Source organism: Phascolarctos cinereus, unplaced genomic scaffold (assembly GCF_003287225.1).
Source record: "Phascolarctos cinereus isolate Bilbo 61053 unplaced genomic scaffold, phaCin_HiC Scaffold_726;HRSCAF=1367, whole genome shotgun sequence".
In the NCBI taxonomy this organism is placed as follows: domain Eukaryota; kingdom Metazoa; phylum Chordata; class Mammalia; order Diprotodontia; family Phascolarctidae; genus Phascolarctos; species Phascolarctos cinereus.
Genome location: NW_027556098.1, coordinates 165,152,427 through 165,175,883, shown reverse-complemented (window position 1 = coordinate 165,175,883; position 23,457 = coordinate 165,152,427). Strand labels below are relative to the sequence as shown.

General features: G+C 35.7%; 1 protein-coding gene across 7 annotated transcripts in view; it reads right to left on the bottom strand.

The window, feature by feature from the left end:
• The window catches only part of ARHGAP15 (Rho GTPase activating protein 15), an 826,255-nt gene that overhangs the window by 704,021 nt on the left and 98,777 nt on the right, over window positions 1–23,457 (bottom strand). For 6 of the 7 annotated variants that reach the window (XM_020984726.2, XM_020984729.2, XM_078146833.1 and 3 more), the window contains exon 3: window positions 22,578–22,646. The exons of the other annotated variant lie outside the window; for it this stretch is intronic. In XM_020984726.2, coding sequence (XP_020840385.1) covers window positions 22,578–22,646 — 69 coding nt within the window. The remainder of the gene's footprint in view (window positions 1–22,577; window positions 22,647–23,457) is intronic. 7 annotated transcript variants of the gene reach the window in all.

Sequence of the window (23,457 nt, the reverse complement as noted above, 5' to 3'; positions counted from 1 at the left end):
GACTTCTGATCACATAGGCCAATGATCTTCTTACTGTACTGCAGGGACAAAAGATGTTCTCAAAAACCCAATTGAAGACCAGGGGGTAATTAACTTATATTTAGAAAAGGGAATATTTAATTGGTTTCTAAGTCAATGTTAATACATTACTTCTACCAATTAGTTAATTCTGTTCTCTCCTGTAATTGTAACTAATATGACTATAATAAAAGTGTGTGTGTGTGTGTGTGTGTGTGTGTGTGTGTGTGTGTAAACATATGTCACATCAAACAATCAGGCCAAAAAATAAATTTCAGCTAAAATCTAAGGAAAGAGGAAAAAACTCAGTGAATTGGCTTTCTACTTCCAAAAAAAATTGGTTGTTGACCCAATGAAGACAGTGTCTTGACCACAGTACAAGATCTGTTTGTTAAAATGTTCGTAATTTCCTGAAGTGAAATGAAAGGCTCAGAACGCAAGCACTTCGGTGAAATGCAAGTATATATTCCTGTGCTAAAGTGTTTACCAAAGCAGAAGTCTTCAGTTAAATGAGTAACTAGCTTTGGAAATAGAAAGCAAATAGAACAGGATATGCATTTGTCAGATATTTTTCCATCCCATTAGATAAGTCCTTACCTCATCTCTACTTGTTGAAGTCTTGCCCATCCTTGTCCTGAAGACTCAGAGCAAATGCCAACACCATCTCTGATCACCCAAACTAGAAATGATTTTTCATTCCTTTGATCTCTCATTTTATTTTATGCCTTTCATACACTTATGGCATATTTAACTTTATAGTTACTTGGTATTTCCTTATCACTCCTTAAAGACAAATGTTCTCTCTCTCTCTCTCTCTTCTCTCTCTCTCCTCTCTCTCTCTCTCTCTCTCTCTCTCTCTCTCTCTCTCTTTCTCTCTCTCTCTCATATTTCTTACAGTGTTTAGCCATTGCTTTGCAGATAGTAGGCACTTAATAAATATTCATTGAATGGATTGAGTATGAGGGCTTTAGCCATAACAAAAATATCATAGTGTTTTTGTTCTGTTTTATTTCAAGCCTACATTTCTGGTAGTACTCGGTAACTCTGAATATGATTGATTAATAGAAAAAAATAAAAGAAAATAAAACAATGCCTGCCAGTCCTTCTTTTCACACAGTATAAATTTTTTAAACTATTCTTTAAGCTGTGGATGAAGCCAGTATTTTTAGTGCTGAGCTGAACTGTCTACAAATCCTGCAATTAGGCCATATCTACCAATTGTAACCAAATGATGTAGAAGCAAAACATATTGTTCTGTCCAATTTGTAATAGGTCACTGAGATAGGCAGGGATGAAGAAATACCAATCTTGCCCCATTGTTTACCATTAAGGGGCTCCTGGTTGAATCAGACAGATCAAATTTTATGACCAAATTCCCAATTCACCCAAATCCATTCACTCAGCATTACACTCTCAGTCTGGCAAAGACTTATTCCAGATACCAGTCTCTAAGTACTATAAGAATGATGGTGGAATCAGCTTTCATTAGACCACTAAGTTTCCTAAGCTCATTCAGGAATTATTTTGATACTTATTGTAGAAAATCTTGGGATATGTTTTAGTCCATATTTTTATTATTGTCTAAACTAATTTCAGGGACAGAGTCAGGTTCAAGTTTGCTGCAATACTCTCATTTAGAACAAAGAAATTGGTTAAAAATGAATTAGTGATTAAGTGATAAAACACAGTATAATAAAATAAAGAAATTAAAAGGATGGAGGGGAAGTTTTCATGTTTGGTTATTTCATTCTGCTTCAACCCTACTTCTATGCTTTCTTTCCTGTATCTCTCTCACCTCTACTTTTCCAGAGGGATCCCACAGAAGGTTGGTTTTTCTCTCCTCTCTTCCACGGTCTTGCAGGTGCCTGAGTTTTAGCTGTTGCTTTTGCTTGCTGCTGTTCCTCTCCTGGCTTTTGATCCATTGTATGTGTCTGGTCCTCTGTCTCCTCCTTGCCCTTCTCTACAGCTGTTTCCCCTGCTGTTCTGGCTCTGCTGGCCAGGTGTATGGCATGGAAGTGGTAGCGACTCTCCTTCATTAAAAACAAGCGAGCAAAACAAAGCCCTCCCGAAAGGAACATCAAGGCTCCTATGATATAAATAATAAGGTCGTTTTTCTAAATTTTATATTTTTGTATCAGCCTCCCTCTTTGCTCAAAAATGAAATCCAGTGCTTTTGAGGCTTATAACAATCACAGAATATGGTGCTTTAGACTTAATGTCTAAAAGGGATGATGTGTGTGTGTGTGTGCGCGTGTGTGCGTGTGTGTGTGTGTTTGCATGAATTGAAGAAGAATAAAAGTAAAAGAATTCTGCATTCTCTGAATAAGGTACAGGGGTTATCTCAGAAGAAGAATCTGGGAAACATGAAGAAGAATTTTGTGCCTTAGAGGCCAGAATATTCAACTAACGATTGTCCATGATAAGTTACAGAGGAGATGGTGTTAAATTCAAAACTCAGGTATATGCCTGTTGATCCTACTGGATGTCCATGTGTTGAGAATAGAATTTTGCTCGTACTCTATTATTTTAAAGCCAAGGATGGAAGAACCTGGCAGGCTTTAGGGTTCGGCAAAATGTCTTGAACTGTTTTTCAAATGTTTTGGGTTTGGCAAAGCACTGATTATGGTTTGCCAAGTGCTTTCCTCCTTCATTTTAAAACCCCAGAGTATTTCAAGGGAAATTTAATCCGTATGTTTCTGACTCATTTAGCCTTAACTCATCAAAATGTTGTTTTGGGAGAGCTATTTGATGTCTAAGAAGCCCTTATGATCCTTTTTAAATGAAGCTTTCATTTTGAACCAGTGAGCTACATTTTTTCTACCACCATACAGACTGGTAGTCTAGAACAATCAGAGGTTTGGTTCAGGAGGTAGACAGCAGTTGAAGGTACCTCTTTCTTTGTTGATGATTTATAAAGTGTGGGAGGATACGCTCTCTACATCCTTCCTCTCCTTAGATCCTCCTTTCCTCTGTTCTCAGGGTCTGTTTGCATCTTTGCTCAAGACATGTGGAGCTTTGGTCTGACTAGTGTTCAGTGATAATGACCCACCCATTTCTGTCCTGGGCAACAACTTACTGGAAATTTAATTGTCTGTTATAACTTAATGGGAAAGGAAGTAAAGGGTGACTCAATATGCCTGGGTTTGTTTGTTGCCTCTACTTTCACTGTACATTAAGAGCAAATGGAGAAGTACCTAATGAAGGAGAAGTTATGATAATTTGATGCTGCAAAAAAGAGGAAAGGAGTATTGTTACTGTAATCTACCAGCCTCTATGTGATACTTTGTCAAGGTTAACTGCTCTTTTTCTAGACTTGGCTTCATCTCTTCCCATAACTTCCAGGAAACTGCTTCATCCATCATTCCTTCAAACTTATTGTAAGTCTTTTCCTAATCTACTGGCTCATTCCTTGCTGCCCACTAAAAATGTCCAAACCCAACCTATCTTTAAAAATAAAACAAAACAAACAACAATAAAACTCTTCATTTAATCCCACCATCTCTCTAAGCTGTATCATTCTCTATCTTTCCTTACCATCACTGCTAAGCTTCACAAAGAAGTTGTCTCTTATTGCCATCTGCATTTTCTTAGTACACATTTGATAAATGCTTGCAATCTGAAACCCATGGTACACCCTTTGAGAATCAATTCTGTGAAGAGCTACTGCAATATAGGAAGTAGAACAGCACCTGACATTTCTAGAAAGTTATGGGAGGGGAGAAGCCAAGATGGTGGAGTAGAGGAAGCACTACAGCAGAGTTCTCCCAACATTTCCCTCCAGAAAACTTTAAAATAACTCCAAAAATTGAGTTCTGGAGAAGCAGAGTTAACAAAAGGTTCGGGTAAAACATTTTTCCAGCCCAAGGCAGCTTAAAATGTTGGAAGGAGAGGTCCATGGCACTGAGGTGTGGACCAGCCCAGAGTGTCCATGACAGAAACACCAGTTGTTGGCCTTGGAGGTAGCAACAGCAGAAGTAGCTTTGGAAACTCTCAAACCAGAGACAGTAAGGTGATCAGGTGGTCAGAAAGAGACTACCAGGGAACCCTGTACTAGCACTGGGCACAGGACAAGGCTCTGTGTGGTAACTCCATTATCTATACCCACTTCCGGGTCATGGTTGCAGAGTGGAGAAGACCATTTGCAGTTACAAAAGATCAAGGGCCCTGAGAAGCGGGATTGCTTGTGGTCCAAGGAAACAGAGGCACCAAGGAACAGTATTGCTAGTGATTGCAAGAGAGCAGTGACCATACCACTCCCTGGATCACCAACTTGGAAATACTGAGAAACTTCCAAACCCCCAGAACTATCTCTGAAAACAGCAGTTCAAAAAATCCTGAAGCTTGTTCTTGGTCTATCCCCACCCCCAGGAACAGAGCCCAACTTTAACACTGAGTTCAAATTCAAGAAATAGGTTGGAAAAAACAAGCAACCAACAGCAACAAAAAGAAACTGACAATAAAAAGCTGTGATGGTGACAGAGAAGATCAAGACACAAATTCAGAAGACAATGATATCAAAACTGCTACAATCAAAACATCAAAGAAAAAAAACAAATTAGACATAAACTCAACAAGAATTCCTAGAAGAGGTAAAAAATTATTTTCATAATTAAATAAAAGTGGCAAAGGAAAAATTGAGAAAAGAAGTGAAATAAGGAAATTAGGAGATTGTAGAAATTTTTACCTGTCAGACCTATGGATAAGAGAAGAATTTATGATAGATAGAGAGGATCACAGGATGTAAAATGGATAATTTTGAGTGCACTAAATTAAAAAGCTTATGCACAAACAAAACCAATGCAGCCAAGATTAAAAGGAAAGGAGGAAATTGGGGGAAATATTTTACAGCTATTTTCTCTGATAAAGGTCTGATTTCTCAAATATAGAGAGAACTGAGTCAAATTTATAAGACTACAAGTCATTCTCCAATTAATAAGTAGAGGATATGAACAGTCAGTTTTCAGATGAAGAAATCAAAGCTATCCATAAGTCATATAAAAACAAGCTCTAAATCACTACTGAGAGAAATGTAAATTAAAACAACTCTGAGGTACCACCTCTTACCTATTAGATTGGCTAATATGACAGAAAAGGAAAATGAGAATTGTTGGAGAGAATGTGGGAAAAATGAGACACTAATGCACTGGAGTTGTGAACTGATCCAACAATTTTGAAGAACAATTTGGATCTAAGCCCAAAGGGCTATAAAACTGTGCATACCCTTTGACCCATCAATACCGCTATTATGTCTGGATCCCAAAGAGATCAAAGATAAAGGTAAATGACCTATTTGTTCAAAAATACTGATGGCAGCTTTTTTTGTGGTGACAAAGAATTGGAAATTTAGAGGATGACCATCAATTGGGGAATGAACAAGTTGCGGTATATGATTGTGATGTAATATTGTTGTGCTATAAGAAATGATGAGGAAGATGGCTTCAGAAAAACTTGAGAAGACTTATATGAATTGATGCAAAGTGAAATGAGTAGAACCAAGAGGACACTATACATAGTAACAATATATGATGACCAACTATGAATTACCTAGCTGTTCTGATAGTACAATGATCCAAGACAATTCCAAAGGAAGTATGATGAAAAATGCCATTCCCCCAGAGAAAAATCTGATGGAGTCTGAATTCAGATTGAAGCATATTTCTTCACTTTATTTTTCTTGCTTTTATTCTCATAACATGGCTAATTATGAGAATATAGTTTAAATAATTTCACCTGTATAATTAATATAACATTTCTTGTCTTTACAATGAGTGGGGGAAGGCTGGAAAGGAAGAATTCAGAGCTGAATTTTTTAAACACTCAAATATATAAATAATTAAAATTTCAATAATTTAAGAAAAAAAGAAAAGAAATTAGAGTGATACAAGAAAATTATTAGAAAAAAAATTGACACCTTGATAAAAAAGGCAAAAAAAAAATGAAGAAAACAGTACTTTAAAAAACAGAATTGGCCAAATGGTAAAGGAAGTACAAAACATCACTGATGAAAATAACTCCTTAAAAATGAATTGGTCAGATGAAAAAAGGGATACCAAAGCTCACTGAAGAAAATAATTTCTTAAAAATTAGAATCAAGCAAGTAGAAATTAACAGCTCTATGAGATGTCAAGAAACAGTCAAAACAAAATAATTTAAAAAAATAGAAAATGTGAAATCTCTCATTGAAAAATAGATCGAGAAAATAAAGTTTAAGAAAAATTGAACCACTTGAAAGCAACGATCAGTGAAAGAACCTAAGTATCATATTTCAAGAAATTATAAAGGAAAACTGTAACAATATCCTAGAATCAGAAAGCAGAAGAGAAACTGAAAGAATCCACCACTTACCTCCTTAGAGAGATACCAAAATGAAAACTCCCAGAAATATTGTAGCCAAATTCCAGAGCTCCCAGGTCATGAAAAAAATATTCCAAGCAGCCAGAAAGAAACAATTCAAATACCATGGAGCCACAGTCAGGATCACACAAGATGTAGTAGCTACTACATTAAAGAAGTAGAGGACTTGGAATATAATATTCCAGAAAGCAAAGGATTACAACTAAGAATAACCTATCCAGCAAAAACTGAGTATGATCCTTCAAGGGAAAAAAAATGGATATTTAATGAAATGAAGGATTCTCAAGCATTCCTGATGAAAAGATCAGAGAAGAATAGAAAATTTGATTTTTGTACACAAGATTCAAGACAAATCATAAAGGACCAATAAAGTTAAACTGTTTACATTTCTATACAGGAAGATGATACATGTATCTCCTAAGAACTTTATCATTAGGGCAGTTAGAAGGACTCTTCATAGACAGAATGGGTGTGAATAGATTATGTTGGGATTATAATTTAAAAATGAATGGTTTGAGAGAAGGTTGCATTGGGAGAATGGGAAAGGGAAATGAAGAATGGGGATAATTATCTCACATAAAAGGAGTACTCAAGGAAGTGCTTTTACACTGGAGGGAAAAGTGGTGGGGGGGGTGGGGAGTACTTAAACTCTCCTCTGATCTGAATTGGTTCAAAGAAGGAAGAATATACATGTATGTACATACACACATGTGTGTATATATTGGATATATGTGCATATGTATATATGTGTCTGTATATGTGTGCATATATGTGTGTATATATACATATACATATGTATATACACATACAAATATATATATATATATATATATATATATATACATATATATATATATACTAGATTAGATATGGAAATCTACGTACCCAAAAGGGAAGAGGGGAAAGGAATTTTTAAAAAGGGACAGGCTGGTGATAAAAGGTAGGACAAATTAAAAAAAGCAGTGGTCAGAAGCAAAACATACTTCTAACGAAGGAAAGAGTAAAAAAGAGAAAGAAAAGGATTAACAGAAGAAAATAAGAAGGGAAATGCATATTTAGTCATCATAACAGTGAATGGGAATGGGATGAATTCACCCACAAAACAGAAGTGGAGAGCAGAATGGATTAGAAACTAGAATCCAACAATATTCTGTTTACAAGAAACATATTTGAAATAGAGAAACACACAGAGATAAAATAAGAGACTATATGCTTCAACTGAAGTAAAAAAAAAAGGCAGTAATCTCAGACAAAGCAAAGACAAAAATAGAACTAAAAGAGATAAAAAGGGAAACTACATCTTACTAAAAGACACCATAGACAATGAAGTAATGTCAATATTAGACATATACGTGCCAAATGATATAGCATCAAAATTCTGAAAGGAAAAGTTAAATGAATTATATAGTAGGAAATAGACAGTCAAACTATACTAGTCGGGGACCTAAACTTTTCCTTCTCAAAACTAGATAAATCTAACTACAAAATAAATAAGAAAGAAGTAAAGGAGATGAATAGAATTTTAGGAATTAGTTTTGATAGGTCTCTAGAGAAAACTGAATGGTAATAGAAAAGAATATATCTTTTTCTAAGCTCTACATTATAGCTTCACAAAAATTGACCATGTATTAGGGTATAAAATCAGACAAACCAATGAAAAAATGCAGAAATAATAAATGCATCCTTCTCAGAATCTAATGCAGTAAAAATTATATTCAGTAAAGGACTGTGGAGGCATAGATTAAAAAGTAACTGCAAACTAAATAATCTAATTCTAAAGAATGAGTAGATCAAGGGACAAGTCATAGAAACAATCAATAATTTCATTAAATATAATGACATCAATGAGACAGCACACCAGAACAGTACTTAGGGAAAAATGTATATAGCTAAATCTTTATACCAGTAAAATAGAGAAAGAGCAGATCAATGAATTGGGCATGCAACTAAAAAAAAAAAAACTAGAACAAGAACAAATTAGACATCTCCAAATAAACACCAGAAAGGAAATACTGTAAACCAAAGGAGAGAATAATCAAATTGGAAGTTTAAAACATTGAATTAATAAATAAAATTAGAACACAGTTTTATTTAAAAAAAAAACATAAAATAGATGAATCATTAGTTAATTTGATTTTTTTTAAAAGAAGAAATCCAAAATACCAGTATAACGCTTGTTCTTGGTTTTAGATAGATAATACTTATACTTGCATGTATACATGGGATATTGGTCAATGCAAATTTTTGCCAAACTGTTTTCTAGTTTGCACAGCAATTTTTGTCAAATGGTGAATTCTTGCTCCCCAGTCCTTTGTGGGGATTTTGGGGTTATCAGATACAAGATTACTATGGTCATTTACTACTACATATTGTGTACCTAATCTAATCCACTGATCTGCCACTCTATTTCTTAACCAGAACCAGATTATTTCGCTGCTTACTACTTTGTAATATAGCTTGAGATCTGCTTCTAGTAGACAATCCTCCACACTTGTTTTTTCATTGATTCCCTTGATATTCTAGACCTTTTGTTCTTTCAGGTGAATTTTGTTAAGATTTTTTCTTCTAGATCTAAAACACAATTCTTTGGTAATTTGGTTGGTATAACATAAGTAAGTAACTTATGTTAGAATTGTCATTTTTATTATATTGGCTTGGTCTACCTGTGAGCAATTAATATTTCTTCAGTTCTTAGGATCTGTCTTTACTTGTGTCAAAAGTGTTTTGTAATTGTGTTCATACAATCTCCGGGTTTGTTTTAGCAGGTAGACTCCCCAAGTATTTCATATTGTCTCCAGTAATTTTAAATGGAATTTCTCTTTCTTTTTCTTCCTTCTGGGTTTTGTTGGTAATATGTAGAAATGCCGATAATTTATGTTGTTTTATTTTATAACCTGAAACTTTGCTAAAGTTAACTGTTTCAACTAGTTTTTTAGTTGATTCTCTAATCTCCTCTATATATGTCATCATATCCCCATTACATGTAATGCTTATTAATGGTTTTAGATAGATACTGCTTATCATTTTAAGGAAAACTACATTTATTCCTATGATCTCTAGTGTTTTTAATAAGCCTGGATGCTGTATTTTATCCAAAGCTTTTTCTGCATTTATTGAGATAATCATATGATTTCTGTTAGTTTTATTATTAATATGGTCAATTATGCTGATAGTTTTCCTACTACTGAACCAGCACTGTATTCCTGGTTCAAATCCCACCTGGTCATAGTGTACTATCCTCATGATAAATTGCTGCAATCTCTTCACTAACATTTTATTCAAAAATTTTGCATCATTATTCACTAGGGAAATTGGCCTATAATTTTCTTTCTCTGTTTGGCTCTTCCTGGTTAAGGTATCAACAACAAATTTGTGTCATAAAAGGAATTTGGTAGAACTTCTTCTTGGCCTATTTTTCAGAATAGTTTATGCAGTATTGGAATTAATTGTTTTTTACTTGTTTAGTAGAATTCACTTGTAAATCCATCTGACCCTGGAGGTTTATTTTGGAGGCAATCAGGGTTAAATGACTTGCCCAGGGTCACACAGCTAATAAGTGTCTGTGGCTGGATTTAAACTCAGATCCTTTTGACTTCAGGACTGGTGCTTTATCTACTGAGCCACCTAGCTGCCCTGGAGATTATTTTCTTAGGGAGTTCATTGATGGCTTGTTCAATTTTTTTTTCTAAAATGAGGTTAATTATTTTATTTCCTCTTCTGTTAACCTGGGCAATTTATGTTTGTAAATATTCATACATTCCACTTACATTATCAGATTTATTGGCATACAGTTGGGCAATATGGCTCCTAATTATTGCTTTAATTTCTTCTTCATTGGTGGTAAATTCACCCTTTTCATTTTTGGTATTGGTAATTTGGTTTTCTTTTTTTAATCAAATTAACCAAAAGTTTGTCTATTTTATTGATTGTTTTCATAAAACCAGCTTTTAATTTTATTTATTAATTTAATAATTTTCTTACTTTCAATTTTATTAATCTCTCCTTTGATTTTCAGAATTTCTAACTTGGTATTTAATTGGGGATTTTAATTTGGTCCTTTTGTAGCTTTTTTGGTTGCATGCCCAATTCATTGATTTCCTCTTTATTTTATTCATGTAAGTATTTAGATATATGAAATTTCCCCTAAGAACTGCTTTGGCTGCATCCCATAAGTGTTAGTAGGTTGTCACATTATTGTCATTCTCTTTAATGGAATTACTCACTGCTTCTATGATTTGTTGTTTAACCTACTCATTCTTTAGGATTAGATTATTTAGTTTTCAATTAGTTTTTAGCCTATTTTTCCATGGCCCTTTATTACATGTAATTTTTATTGCATTATGAACTGAAAAAGGATGCATTTAATATTTCTGCCTTTCTGTATTGGATTGTCAGATTTTTATGCCCTAATATGTGGTCAATTTTTTTGTTGGTGCCATTTACCACTGAGAAAAATGTATATTCCTTTCTCTCCCCATTCAGTTTTCTCCATAGGTCTATCATTCTAATTTTTCTAAAATTCTATTCGCTTCCTTAACTTCTTTCTTGTTTATGTTGTGGTTGGATTTAATTGATTTCTGAGAGAGGGAGACTGAGATCCCCACTAGTATAGTTTTGCTTTCTATTTCTTCTTGTAACTCATTTAACTACTCCTCTAAGAATTTGGATAACATACCATTTGGTGCATATATATTTAGTATTGATTTTACTTCATTGGTGGAGTTTTGAATTGGTACAGTCATTCTGGAAAGCAATTTGGATCTATGCCCAAAGGCTGAAAAAATTGTGCATACTCTGATCCAGCAATACCACTGCTAGATCTCTATTCCAAAGAGAACAAAGAAAAGGGAAAAGGACCTGTATGTACAAAAAATGTTTATAGTAGCTCTTTTTGTGATGGCAAAGAATTGGAAACTGAGGGGATGCCCATCAATTGGGGAATGGCTGAAAAAGTTCTGATATCATTGTGATGGAATACTATTATGCTATACAAAATGATGAGCAAGATGGTTTCAGAAAAACCTGAGAAGTCTTATATGCAAGGTAAAGTCAACAGAAACATGAGAACACTATACATGACAAAAGAAATACTATGATGAAGAACAACTGTGAATTACTTAACTTCTATGATGAAGACAATGATCCAAGATAATTCCAAAGGACCCAAGGCAAAAAATGCTATCCAACTCCAGAAAAAGAACTGATGAACTCTGAGTAAGGATTGAAGCACACTTTGTTTTCACTTTATTTTCTTGGTTTTTTTTCCCCAACATGGCTAAAATGGGAATAAGATTTGCATGATTTGACATGTATAATTGACATCATATTGCTTGCTTTCTCAGTGGGTAGGGAAGGGGTGGGAGGAAGAAAGAGAATTTGGAACTCAAAATATTTTTTAAATAATGTTAAAAATTTAAAAAAGAAAAGAATTTGTTTAAAAAGGAAAGTTCATAGGAGACAAAAGCCAAGAAAGCAGCTAATACTAAAATACACGATCTCAAATAACTATATACAAATGAACAACATAAAAGCATCCAAGAACATAAAATAGAGGAGGAAAATAGACCACAAGAGTATTATGAAAATTTGTGGGGTGAAATACATGAGAAGACTATGACTCTACTTGGGTATATTTTATTTAAAAAAGGGATAGGTAAAAAGGAAAGTCTTGTCTATTAAAAAAAAAACACCACAGTAAATATCATCCAGGAATCAGAGTTGGGAGAATCATTTAGGTAAAAAATATTTGGGTCAATTGAACAATCAGCCAAGTAGCATTGATTAAGTATCTATGTTTGCCAGGCACTGTGCTAAGTGCTGGGAATACAAAGAAAGGCAAAGTAAAAAAAAAAAAATCTCTGATCTCAAGATCACAGTCTGATAGGGGAAATAACATAAACAACTATGTATAAACAAGCTCTGTTCAGGATAAATTGGGGTTAGCCTCAGAGGAAAGACATTAACATTCAGGAGGATTGGGAAAGGCATCTTGAGGAAAGTGGTACTAATGCTAGGAATTAAAGGAAGCCAAAGTGTCTCAGATGGGTAGATGAGGAAGAGATGCACTCCAGACTTAGAGAAAAGCTAGCAAAAATGCTCAGAGTAAGGTAACAGGATATCTTGTATGAGGAAGAGCAAGGATGCCTGCATTACAGTGTAGGTGGAATGGAGCAACATGTAAGAAGACTGTAGAAGTGGGAAGGGGGCACATTAGAAAGGTCTTTAACAAGATTTTTTTTATTTGATCCTATAGGAAAAAGGGAACCACTAGAGTTTATTGAATAGGGAGCTAACATGTTTAGCCCTGTGCTTTATTTGGAAAGATCATTTTGACATCAGAGTATAGGACAGATAAGAGCAGGGAGAGATTTGAGGCAGGGAGATCAACTAGCAGGCTATTGTGATAGTCTAGGTGTGAGGTGATGTGGGCCTGCACCAGGGTTGTGGCATAGCCTCAGAAAACAAACTTTCCCTAAGTTGCTACCAATCGAAAGGCATTGTGCTAGGCAGTGGGGACACAATGACAAAGTAAAAACCAGTTCTGTCCTGGAAAAGCTTACATTTTACTGCACATCCTAATGTTCTGGGCAAATTCAAACAAGAAAACGTCACTTCTCAGAATTAGCAGCAGAGTCCTACCAATTCTATCTCTACAAAATCTCTTGAATCTGTACCATCTTTTCCATTCTTCAAATCCCCACCCTATTCCTTGTCCTCATCACCTTTTCTAGATTTAAGTCATCTAGAATAATGCAATAGCTTCTCTTCAATCCATATTACACACCTCTCTGCCAGATTAATCTTTCACATTCAGAGATTAAATTGTTAGACCCCCATGCCTTTATCCATTTATAATAGTCATACCCCTGTCTTTTTTCCTGAAGGTTTAAGCTGGCATATTAATTTTGGGGGGGTGTATTATTTTTTCATTTTAAACTTAAATATAAAATGAGAAAAGAAAAAGAAAAACATTTCCATGTGCACAGCAGAACATAAGAGAGGATTCAATATAAAACAATGAATTTCCATTTCAGAAAAAACCTATGTAATAAATATTACACATTGTTTTCAAAGCTACCCAGCTTTTCTTTGTTTCCTTCTAGGTTTTCTTTTGTTCTCAGCTGTGCCCTCTCTATTTTTTTTTCTTCCTCCACAACCTCAACCCCACTCCCATCCTCGAGAAGGGTATGCAAATATGTGTAATACACCTAGATCTATAAACATATATATATATATATATAATATATATATGCATATATATATACATACACACACATACTTATCCATACATATACATATAAATAAGACTGTACTATGCGTGTTTCTATTTTTTATTTCTTTCTCTTCAGATGGATAGCATCTTCCTTCATACTTCCAATCCTTTTCGTGTTTTTCTAATCAACCGGCTCATCATTTCTTATATCACAGCAATATTCCAGCACAATCATATCCTATCTCACAGATTGTCTATGAAAGTTTTTCCCCCAATTTTCTGCTTTCCTTCTATTCTTTGCTAAATTGGTTTTATTTATATGAAAAATTTTAATTTTAAATAATCAAGATTATCCATTTTTCACTTCAGCTATGTTCTTGCCTTATAATATAGTTTAAAGTCAGGTACTGCTGAATCTCTTTTTCATTTTTTTCCCTTACTTTGAAATTCTTGACCTTTTGTTCTTCCAAATGAATTTTGTTATTATTTTTTTAACTCAGTAAAAATTTTTTTTTAGTAATTTAATTGGGATGGCATTGAATAGATGAGCTAGGGAAAATTGTCATTTTTAATTATATTAGCTTTATCTACCCATGAACAATAAGTATTACTCCACTTATTTAAATCTGACTTTGTTGGGTATAAAAAGTATTTTATATTTATGTTTATGTAGTTCCTAAGTCTGTTTTGGCAAGTATTCTCTCAGGTATTTTATACCAACTAGTTATTTTAAAAGATCTAAAACAATGTTAAATAATATTGGTGGCACATAATATAGTTTCCATATTTTTCTCTTTTAACTAAATCTATTTTAGCTTTAACTTTATCTGATATCATGTTTACTACCCCCACTTTTTACATAATAAATTCTATTTTTTTATTTTTATTTATTTTATTTTATTTTATCTCTGTGTGTGTCTCTCATTTTTATTTTTTCCCAAAAGCAACATGTTACTAAATCCAGATTTTTAATCCATTCTACTGTTTCCATTTTATGGGTAAATTAATCCCACATTCTAAGCTATAATGACTTGTTGTGTATATCCCATTCTTAAAGGGGAAAGGAAGGGAACAAGTATTTATTAAGTGTCTACTATGAGCCAAGCACTGTACTAAGTACTGTTGTTGTTCAGTTGTTTTTCTGTTGTGTCCAACTCTTTGTGACCCTTTTTAAGGTCTCCTTGGCAAAGATACTAAAGTGGTTTGCCAGTTTCTTCTTCAACTCATTTAACAGATGATGAAAGTGAGTCAAACAACGTTAAGTGAGTTGCCCAGGGTCACACAGCTAGTGAGTATCTGAGGCCAGATTTGAACCAGGAAGACGAGTCTTCTTCACTCCAGGCCTGGCACTTTATCTACGGCACCACCTAGCTGCCCTAAGTGCTTTACAAATATTATCTCATTTGATCCTCACAACAACCCTGGGAAATGGGTGATATTATTATCTCTATTTTACAAATGAGGAACAGACAACAGTTAAGTGTCAAAGACTGAATTTAAGTCTTCCTGACTCCACCCCCAGTACTCTATTCACTATACTGCCTACCTGCTTACTTGAAGAGTACTCTTTCCTAATCTCCCAATCTCCATTTCTTTTAATCCTTACCTAATACAAGGTTTTGCTAAAATGCTTCCATAAAGCCTTATTCTGATTGTTAATGCTCTCCTTCTGCTAAAGAAACTTACCTTTATTTATCTATGCATGTGTATCTTCTCAAAGAAGGGTGGGAAGAACAATAATTTATTAAGCACCTACTATGTGCCTAGCTCTATGATAACAGTTCTATAAATATTATCTCATTTGATTTTCCCATTAGAATGCAAATTCCTTGAGGACAGGAAACATGTTTTTTTCTAGTACTTTATATCCTAGGTGCCTAGTACAGTGTCTTAAAAGTAGTCAGTTTTGTCAACACTTTATTTTTAAAAACTGAGTCTCTCTTAGCCTAGAAGTTCAGGGGATGCTTACATCCTGCTATTGATTGACCCATGAACTTTAACCTGTTCTGCTTTCTACCTGGGCCAGGTCATCCCCTCCCCAGGCCATCTAGTGGCTCTCAGTCCAGGAAGCTCACCATGTTAATGCCAAACTTAGTGTGACATCGGACGAGCATCATTCACTGCAGCTCAGAATTCCTGAGCTCAGGGAAGCCCCTGGCTTTAAGCTTTCCAGGCAGCAGAGATCTCAGGTTTGTGCCATCATAGCTGGAATACATAGTAAACAATGTTTATTTAATTTAATTGGTAATTAGAGTTTTATAGGATATTAGAAGTCATTTTAGGTTTATAAGTTTAGAGCTGACAGAGACCTTAAAGACATATAGTCCAACTCCTTCATTTTACAGATGAGAAAACTAAGCCTCAGAGAAGTTGTGACTGACTGGTTGCACAGGAATAAGTGACAGAAAGCTCAGTTTTCTTATTCCAGAGTCGGTGCTCTTTCCTCTGCGTCACACAGTTTTCCTTCAAACCTCTCATTTTACAGATGAGGAAACTGAGGCTGGAAAGAAAAAGATTTAAAACTGCCTCTATTTTTATAAACCTTATATCTTCTCCTTCAGGTCAGCTAGGTGGCACAGTGTGCACAAAATGCCAGGCCTGGAGTCAGGAAGACCTGAGTTCAAATCTGACCTCAAGTACTTATTACATGTATGACCCTGGGCAAGTTACTTATTCCTGTTTGCTTCAGTTTTCTCATCTGTAAAATGTGCTGGAAAAAGAAATGGCAGATCACTCCAGTATCTTTGTCCAAAAAAAAACCCCAAAAAGGGTCACAGACACCTCTAAAAGTGACTAAACTAGAACAATAATTTTACCCTTCAGCTTTAAGATTTGCTAAGGAAAGCATTTTCCCCCAAAATCTTACCATGCATGGCTATAGTTGACAGCAGGACTATTTGCAATTGTTAATGTGAAGGAAAGTTCGGTCTCATCATTGGTATTTCAGAGAAATATTCTGTCTTTTGTTTTAAAATAAGAACACATAACACATATCGAATCCCTTTCATCTTCAAAGCCCTTCACAAATATTAATTAATCTACAAAATGATATCAGGCTCTAAAGGTGAAATCTGCAACTGCAGACTTATCTAAGAAAACCTACTTTGCCCCAAGCCATGGTAGCTGTTCACTGGGCCATCCTACTCCAGGGAGAGCAGAGGATTTTCTAAAATCTGCCGTATTCTTTTGACTCCTGCAGGGTTATTTGCCAAGATTTCTTAGATTCTTTTGACAAAAAGAAGGAAGAAAAAAAAAAGAAAAGTAAAGATTTCAAGTCATATGAACATGGCTATTTTCCTTCTGCATTTCTGGAGGGGAAGAGCAGAACAAAAGGCCTTGCCCTGAAAAGACTTAGGTCTTCCTGCTTGAGGAGATATCTACTTGAGGATATTTGTTATGAGGTTTTGCAAAATTCACCATCAGATGTTTGTTAAGCGACCACATACTCTAAGAAAATTTTAAGAACATCTTCCTTTTCCAGTATCATGATTTGCATGGCATGTGGTCCAAATCCTTGTCTTCTCCTTTTCATGAAACAGGGGTGGGGGTGTCCCCAGTGGGCCTTTTGGCTACAACGTGGAATGCATTTGGGTAAATAGGAAGATTACTTTTCTTCTTATGAATAGCCACTGATCATAAGAGAGTAAGCTATAAATGTTAACTCATTGCCATCCCAATCCCTCTTCATAAAATAGTAGTAGCACCTGAGCACCACAGGACCTTTATCAGATCAGTCTCAAAAGCAAGTCTCACTTCAGGAGGAGACATGAGATGTCAACCAGAGGGCGTGCCAGTCACCCTAGATTTGAACGTCCCCTGAAGTTGAGTGTAAGTGCCGTAGATGAAAACAGGATAGGAATATCCTGAATAAGAAGAGACAAGGACAGTGAGATCATCTAGGGCAGTCTGCTAGAAGTTATTGAGCTGGATATTTCGTATAATAAGATTATCATGTGCCAATGGAAAAGTTGTTGGGTCAATTATATAAAGCAAACATCAGACAACAGATGAACAGCCTCAGTGGCATATTGGTGCACCCAAGATACTTTATGTGGGAAAGTCTTCTATGGAATGATTATAGTAAAACATGGACCAGAACTACGTAGATAGCTAGGTGGTGCAGAGGAATCAAGAAAACTTGAGTTCAAATCTAGCCTTGGACACTTACCAGTTGTGTAACCCTAGCCAAGTCACTTACCCTCTGTTCACCTCAGTTTCCTCAACTGTAAAATGGGGGCAACAATAGTACCTATCGCCCAGGCTTGTAGAGGAATCAAATGAGTTGATATTTGTAAAGCACTTTGTGAAACTTACAGTACAATATAAATGGCGGATGTTATGTCGATGATAAGATAACAGGACAATACAGCATGGAGAGGTTACAATTTGCCTCTGTGAATGAATGAAATCACAGATCCACTAGAGCACCAAAGTAAAATACCATCCTAGCAAGCTTCATGTTTTTCTTTCCAAAATGCTTACAAATATATTATATATAATCTTTTATGTGATTGCAATTGCAAAAAAAAAAAAGCCATCTTAGGACTCAAAGATCAAACTGATAAGCAGAGAAGATAGAAATGCCTTAATAGAGGATGTAGCCCCTCATGGGGGAAAGTGAATTTGCAAAGTAGGCAGGTAGGCATGCAGGAAGGAAGGAAGAAAAGTAGGAAAGAAGGAAGGGAGGGAGGGAAGAAGGGAGAAAGGGAGGGAGGAACAAAGAGGGGAGGAAGGAAGGAAGGAAGGAAGGAAGGAAGGAAGGAAGGAAGGAAGGAAGGAAGGAAGGAAGGAAGGAAGGAAGGAAGGAAGGAAGGAAGGGAGGGAGGGAGGGAGGGAGGGAGGGAGGGAGGGAGGGAGGAAGGGAGGAAGGAAGGAAGGAAGGGAGGAAGGAAGGAAGGAAGGAAGGAAGGGAGGGAGGGAGGGAGGGAGGAAGGGAGGAAGGAAGGAAGGAAGGGAGGAAGGGAGGAAGGAAGGAAGGAAGGAAGGAAGGAAGGAAGGAAGGAAGGAAGGAAGGAAGGAAGGAAGGAAGGAGGAGGAAGGAAGGAAGGAAGGAAGGGAGGAAGGGAGGAAGGAGGGAAGAAGGAGGGTTTAAAAAGGGATAAAGCACTATTAAGTGCTTTCTTATGTACCAAGCACTGTGCTAAGCATTGTGCAAATAGTAACAATCTTGGGAGGTGTGTGGTATTATGATTCTCGTTTTACAATTGAGGAAACTCAGGCCCCAACTTCCTGCTTCCGCTCCTGGCAAGAATAAAAGTACCCCTTGGAGAAGGATGGGGGCAGAGCTGTGGGGTGGAGAACAGACTAGAGATGTCTATGCTGTCTCCCATTAAGCCACACGTTAAGACAGCCTTCACCACAGGTAAGCCCTCACTTCTGTTACATTTGTGGTTTTCTCTTTCTCCCTATAATTATAACAATGGAGATGGAAAGTCAACAATGAAACAATTAAAGCTGAATGCTGCAAAATTAAGTCGGGCCTCAAATACAAGATGAGAAGACATCTCACCCCTACTTTTCTGCAGTGGGGAGGTCATAGATGTGGAACACTAAAAAAACGATGGCTGAACTGCTTTTCCTTCTTTTTTTCTATTCTTTGTTTTAAAGGGATGGCTCTCTGGGAGGAGAGATAACGTTGAAAAATTTAGGTTGTATTAGAAAAAGAGATTAAGAAAATTCTAAAAATAAAGTGAACCATCTCATTTTACCAAGCTTCAAATATATAGCTATTATTATGTTAATCAAGTAATTTATGTCATGCTGAGTAGTCTACTAGGCACAGCTGTTGTTGTTGTTCATCCTTCATTCTGGAAGAGGACCATGACACCACAAAGGAGATGTCATGACTTGCAAGTGAATTGGATTTAAGTGATGCTATAGAGTTACTTTGTAGGACATAATCCCTACCCTCATGGACCTTAAAATTAAAGGGCAAAACACATTAAGAATAATGAAAAACATAAATTGTAGTACCTGCTAAATTTTTGTTGGAATTGATAGGACAAGGGAAGCATTGAAGTTGGAGTAGTAGAGAAACATTCTAGGTAACAGAATAAACAAAAAAATACGTGCAAGTATAGCTTTGGAAACAACAATGAGATGATACACTTCAGGGATAGCAAGCAAGCTGATATAATTAGAGGAATAGTGGTAAATGAGGACTGGAAAGTTATAGTGAGGTCAGATTTTGAAGGACCAAGACAGATAGTAAAATTAAGATTTGACATGATAGAAAATGGGGAAAAAAACCACTTGGGCTTTTAGAAAAGTGAATGATGTGATGAAAGAATTGTTTAAAGAAGATAAAAATACTATACTATACTATACTATACTATACTATACTATACTATACTATACTATACTATACTATACTATACTATACTATGCTATTCTATGTTATACTATAGGATAGATTTAAAAAGGAGAGAAGTAAGGGAGCCCAATTAAAGGCAATTGCATTTATCTAGATGGGTAATCCTGAGGTCCTGGATTAAGGAGACAGCAGTGGGAATGAAGATAAAACAATGGATATGAAAAAGCATTTCAAATAAAAAGTTCATAGAACTTTTTTTTATTTGTGGAATAAAACAAGCGTTTTTATAACAGTACAATAAAAAGATGATTGTACATGAAACTGCAAATCTTCTATATGCAACTTGCTATTCCTTTAAAAAATACAAAATTATCTTTTTTTTCCTTTTTTTCTTCCCTACCACACCCCCCTTCACCACCCTAGAGATGGCTACCATTAGACACAAATAGATATATCTATATCTTTATCTATGTATATGTAAAACTATTCTATACAATATACTTCCATTTATCAGTCCTTTCTCTGAATAAAGTCCATAGAACTTTGTGGCTTATGATATCAAGGGTGAAAGACAGCTTTGTCAAGTAACTCTAAGCTGGTATATATGGATAAGGATAGGGGATGCTGTTTTCCATGGACAGAGATAGGGGCATTTGAATATAAAGCTGATTTGGGAGAAAGGGAGAAGAAAATTACTTTCTAGAGTCATAAAGTTTGAGATTTGGGAGGAACTTCAGGTGACATCTAGTCCAATCCATATATGAATGAGATCCTTACTATAACATCCTGACCAGTGGTGGACAAGACTCTGTCTGAAGAACTCCAAGGAAGGGGAATCCCCACCTCTAAAAATAACCCAGTCTACTTTGGAGGCAGCTCTAATTATTAGAATGTTTTTCCTGTTACTGAGCTTACATTAGCCTCTTCAGTTTCCACCCCTGTTTTGTCTTCTGGGGCAAAAGAGTACAAATTTGATCCATTCTTCACAGGCTAGTCTTTCATATGCCTAAAGGTAACTATTATGCACCCTCCCATTCATTCTTTTCTTCTTAAGGTTAAACGTGTCCATGTGACAAGGACTCAAGGCTCTTCACAAGCAGCAAGTTGCCAAACTCTGGGTACTCCTCAGTTTATCCATATCCTTATTCAACTGTATTTTAGGCAAGGAAACATTAACATTTTTCTTATATGGTCTCAAACTTCTCCCTCAAAGGTCAATGATACTCTCTTATTGCCCTCCTTAAACAAACCTAGGACCTTTTCATAATCCTCATTTTCACGACCCAACATTCCAGATGAGGTCTGACAAGGTCAGACTCCAGTGTGACTATCACCTCCCTGTTCCTAGAAGCAATGCTCCACTTAATGCAGCTCAAGACTGTATTAACTGTTTTGGCTGCCACACCACACTACTCATGTCCTTCTAAAAACCCTATATATTTTTTAGAATGACTACTGCCTAATTATGCTTTCCCAGTCCTATACTTGTGAAGTTGATTTTTTTTATATCCAGGTATAAGATTTTATACTTATTTCTAATGAATTTCATTTTTCATATATTCAGTCAAATGTATGTCTGTCAAGATGTATTTAGATACTGATTTTGCCATCCAATGTGTTAGCTATCCCTTGCTTTGTATCATCTACAAATTTGATAAGACATTTATATATTTTTTTTCTCCAAGTCATTGATAAAAATATTGGCACAAAGCCAAGTATAGATTCATGGAGTATTCTCCTGGAGACCTCTCTTGACTTGTTGAAATTGAACTCATAAAAGAGACTTTTTGAGGCTTGTTATACAACCAATTCTATATTTATTCAATTTTATTACTGTCTAATACAGGGGTGGGGAAACTGTGGCCTTCTAGGTCCTTGGGTACAGCCTTTTGACTGTATCCAAGTTTTACAGAACAAATCCTTTTATTAAGGGGATTTGCTCTGTGAAGTGTGAATTCAGTCAAAGGGCTGCACTTGAGGACCTAAAAGGCCACATGTGGCCTCAAGGCTGCAGGTTCTCCACCTGTGACCCTCTAATCTATATCATTTCTCCTTCTCCTTTAATGATATAAGATACTTAATCAAAAACTTTGATACTGATGTGAATAAAAGATATGAAAGTAAAAATGCCTGATATAATTTGAGACTGAAACTCAGCAGAGAAAATAGAAATGAGAGTATAAACTTGGGAGTCATTAGAATAGAGGTGACATTTGAAGCCACTGGCAAGATATTTTTGTTTATAAGACTATAGAAAAAGAAAAGAGCCACAGCCTGAGCTTCAGGTATTATTCATAAAAGATGGAAGATTCAGAGGAGTTACATACGACAAAAAAGAAGGAACAACGGGAAAGGGAGGAGGTCATTCACAATAGTGTACCACCATCAAACCAAAGAATCAGGGTTTAAAGGGGGATGAGTGACCACTGTTTAATGAATCAGAGAGGTCAACGAAAATGAAGATGACAAAAAGGTCATGGGGATGTTTAAGAAAGCCAGGATAAGGATAAGGAAGAGGAAATTATTGATGTATGAAAGACCAGATTAAGACCATATAAGAACATTTTTAATGTTTCTATGACTATAATATAGCATATGAAATTCTCTCTTCATTTATTTAAAATGAAACCTGCTGTAACTATATCCGAATTCAACCATTAATGGAATGCAAATTCTTACCAATTGTTCCAGAGGAGTAATGATGTCCTTCAAGACATGCTGGGAATGATTTCTCCTGTGCCGAGAGATCTGTAGAAATATTGATATTAGATGTCAATTCAGCTCCATTCAATTTAATTAAAGACTTAGTAAGCATCTGCTACACACAAGGCACTGTGCTATGGAGGAGGCAGGTAGGTGGTATAATGGATAGAGCACTAGGCTTGGAGTCAGGTAAACCTGAGTTCATATCTAGATTCAGACTCTTACTAGCTGTGTGGCCCCAGGCAAGTCCTTTAACCTCTGTTTGCCACAACTGTAAAATGGGGCTAATAACAGGGTTGTTTTGAGTATCGAATGAGATAACATTTGTAAAATACTTAGCATGATGCCTGAAACTTTGTAGATATTATATAAATACTTATCCCCTTTTCTTTCCCTAGGTAGACAATAAAGAGGAAAAATTCAAAAGTTCACTCCCTCAAGTAGTTTATATTCTACTGAAATACTAAAATGCTTACATGAATAATTATGACACAAGATCATTTATAAAAGAAGCTCAGACTGGAGAGACCTGAGGTTTCAAGAAAGAGACCATATTTATCTGAGCCCTGAATGGACATAAGGATTGCAGTAACAGAAATAGAAGGGAGGTGCTCTAGTCATAGGCCACAGCTTATGGCAATGCATGTCAAGTTCAATTCCAATTTGGTTGGAATGAAGACTATGTGATGGGGAGTAATAGGAGATGAAGCCAGAATGGTAGAATAAAAGGTAATTAGATTTAGGGCTGGAAAAGATTTCTGAGGCCATCAAGTCCAAATGCCTCATACTACACTGAGATGAAGAAACTGCCAAGAGAGACTAAATGAGTAGCCCAGAGATACACAGCTAATAAGTG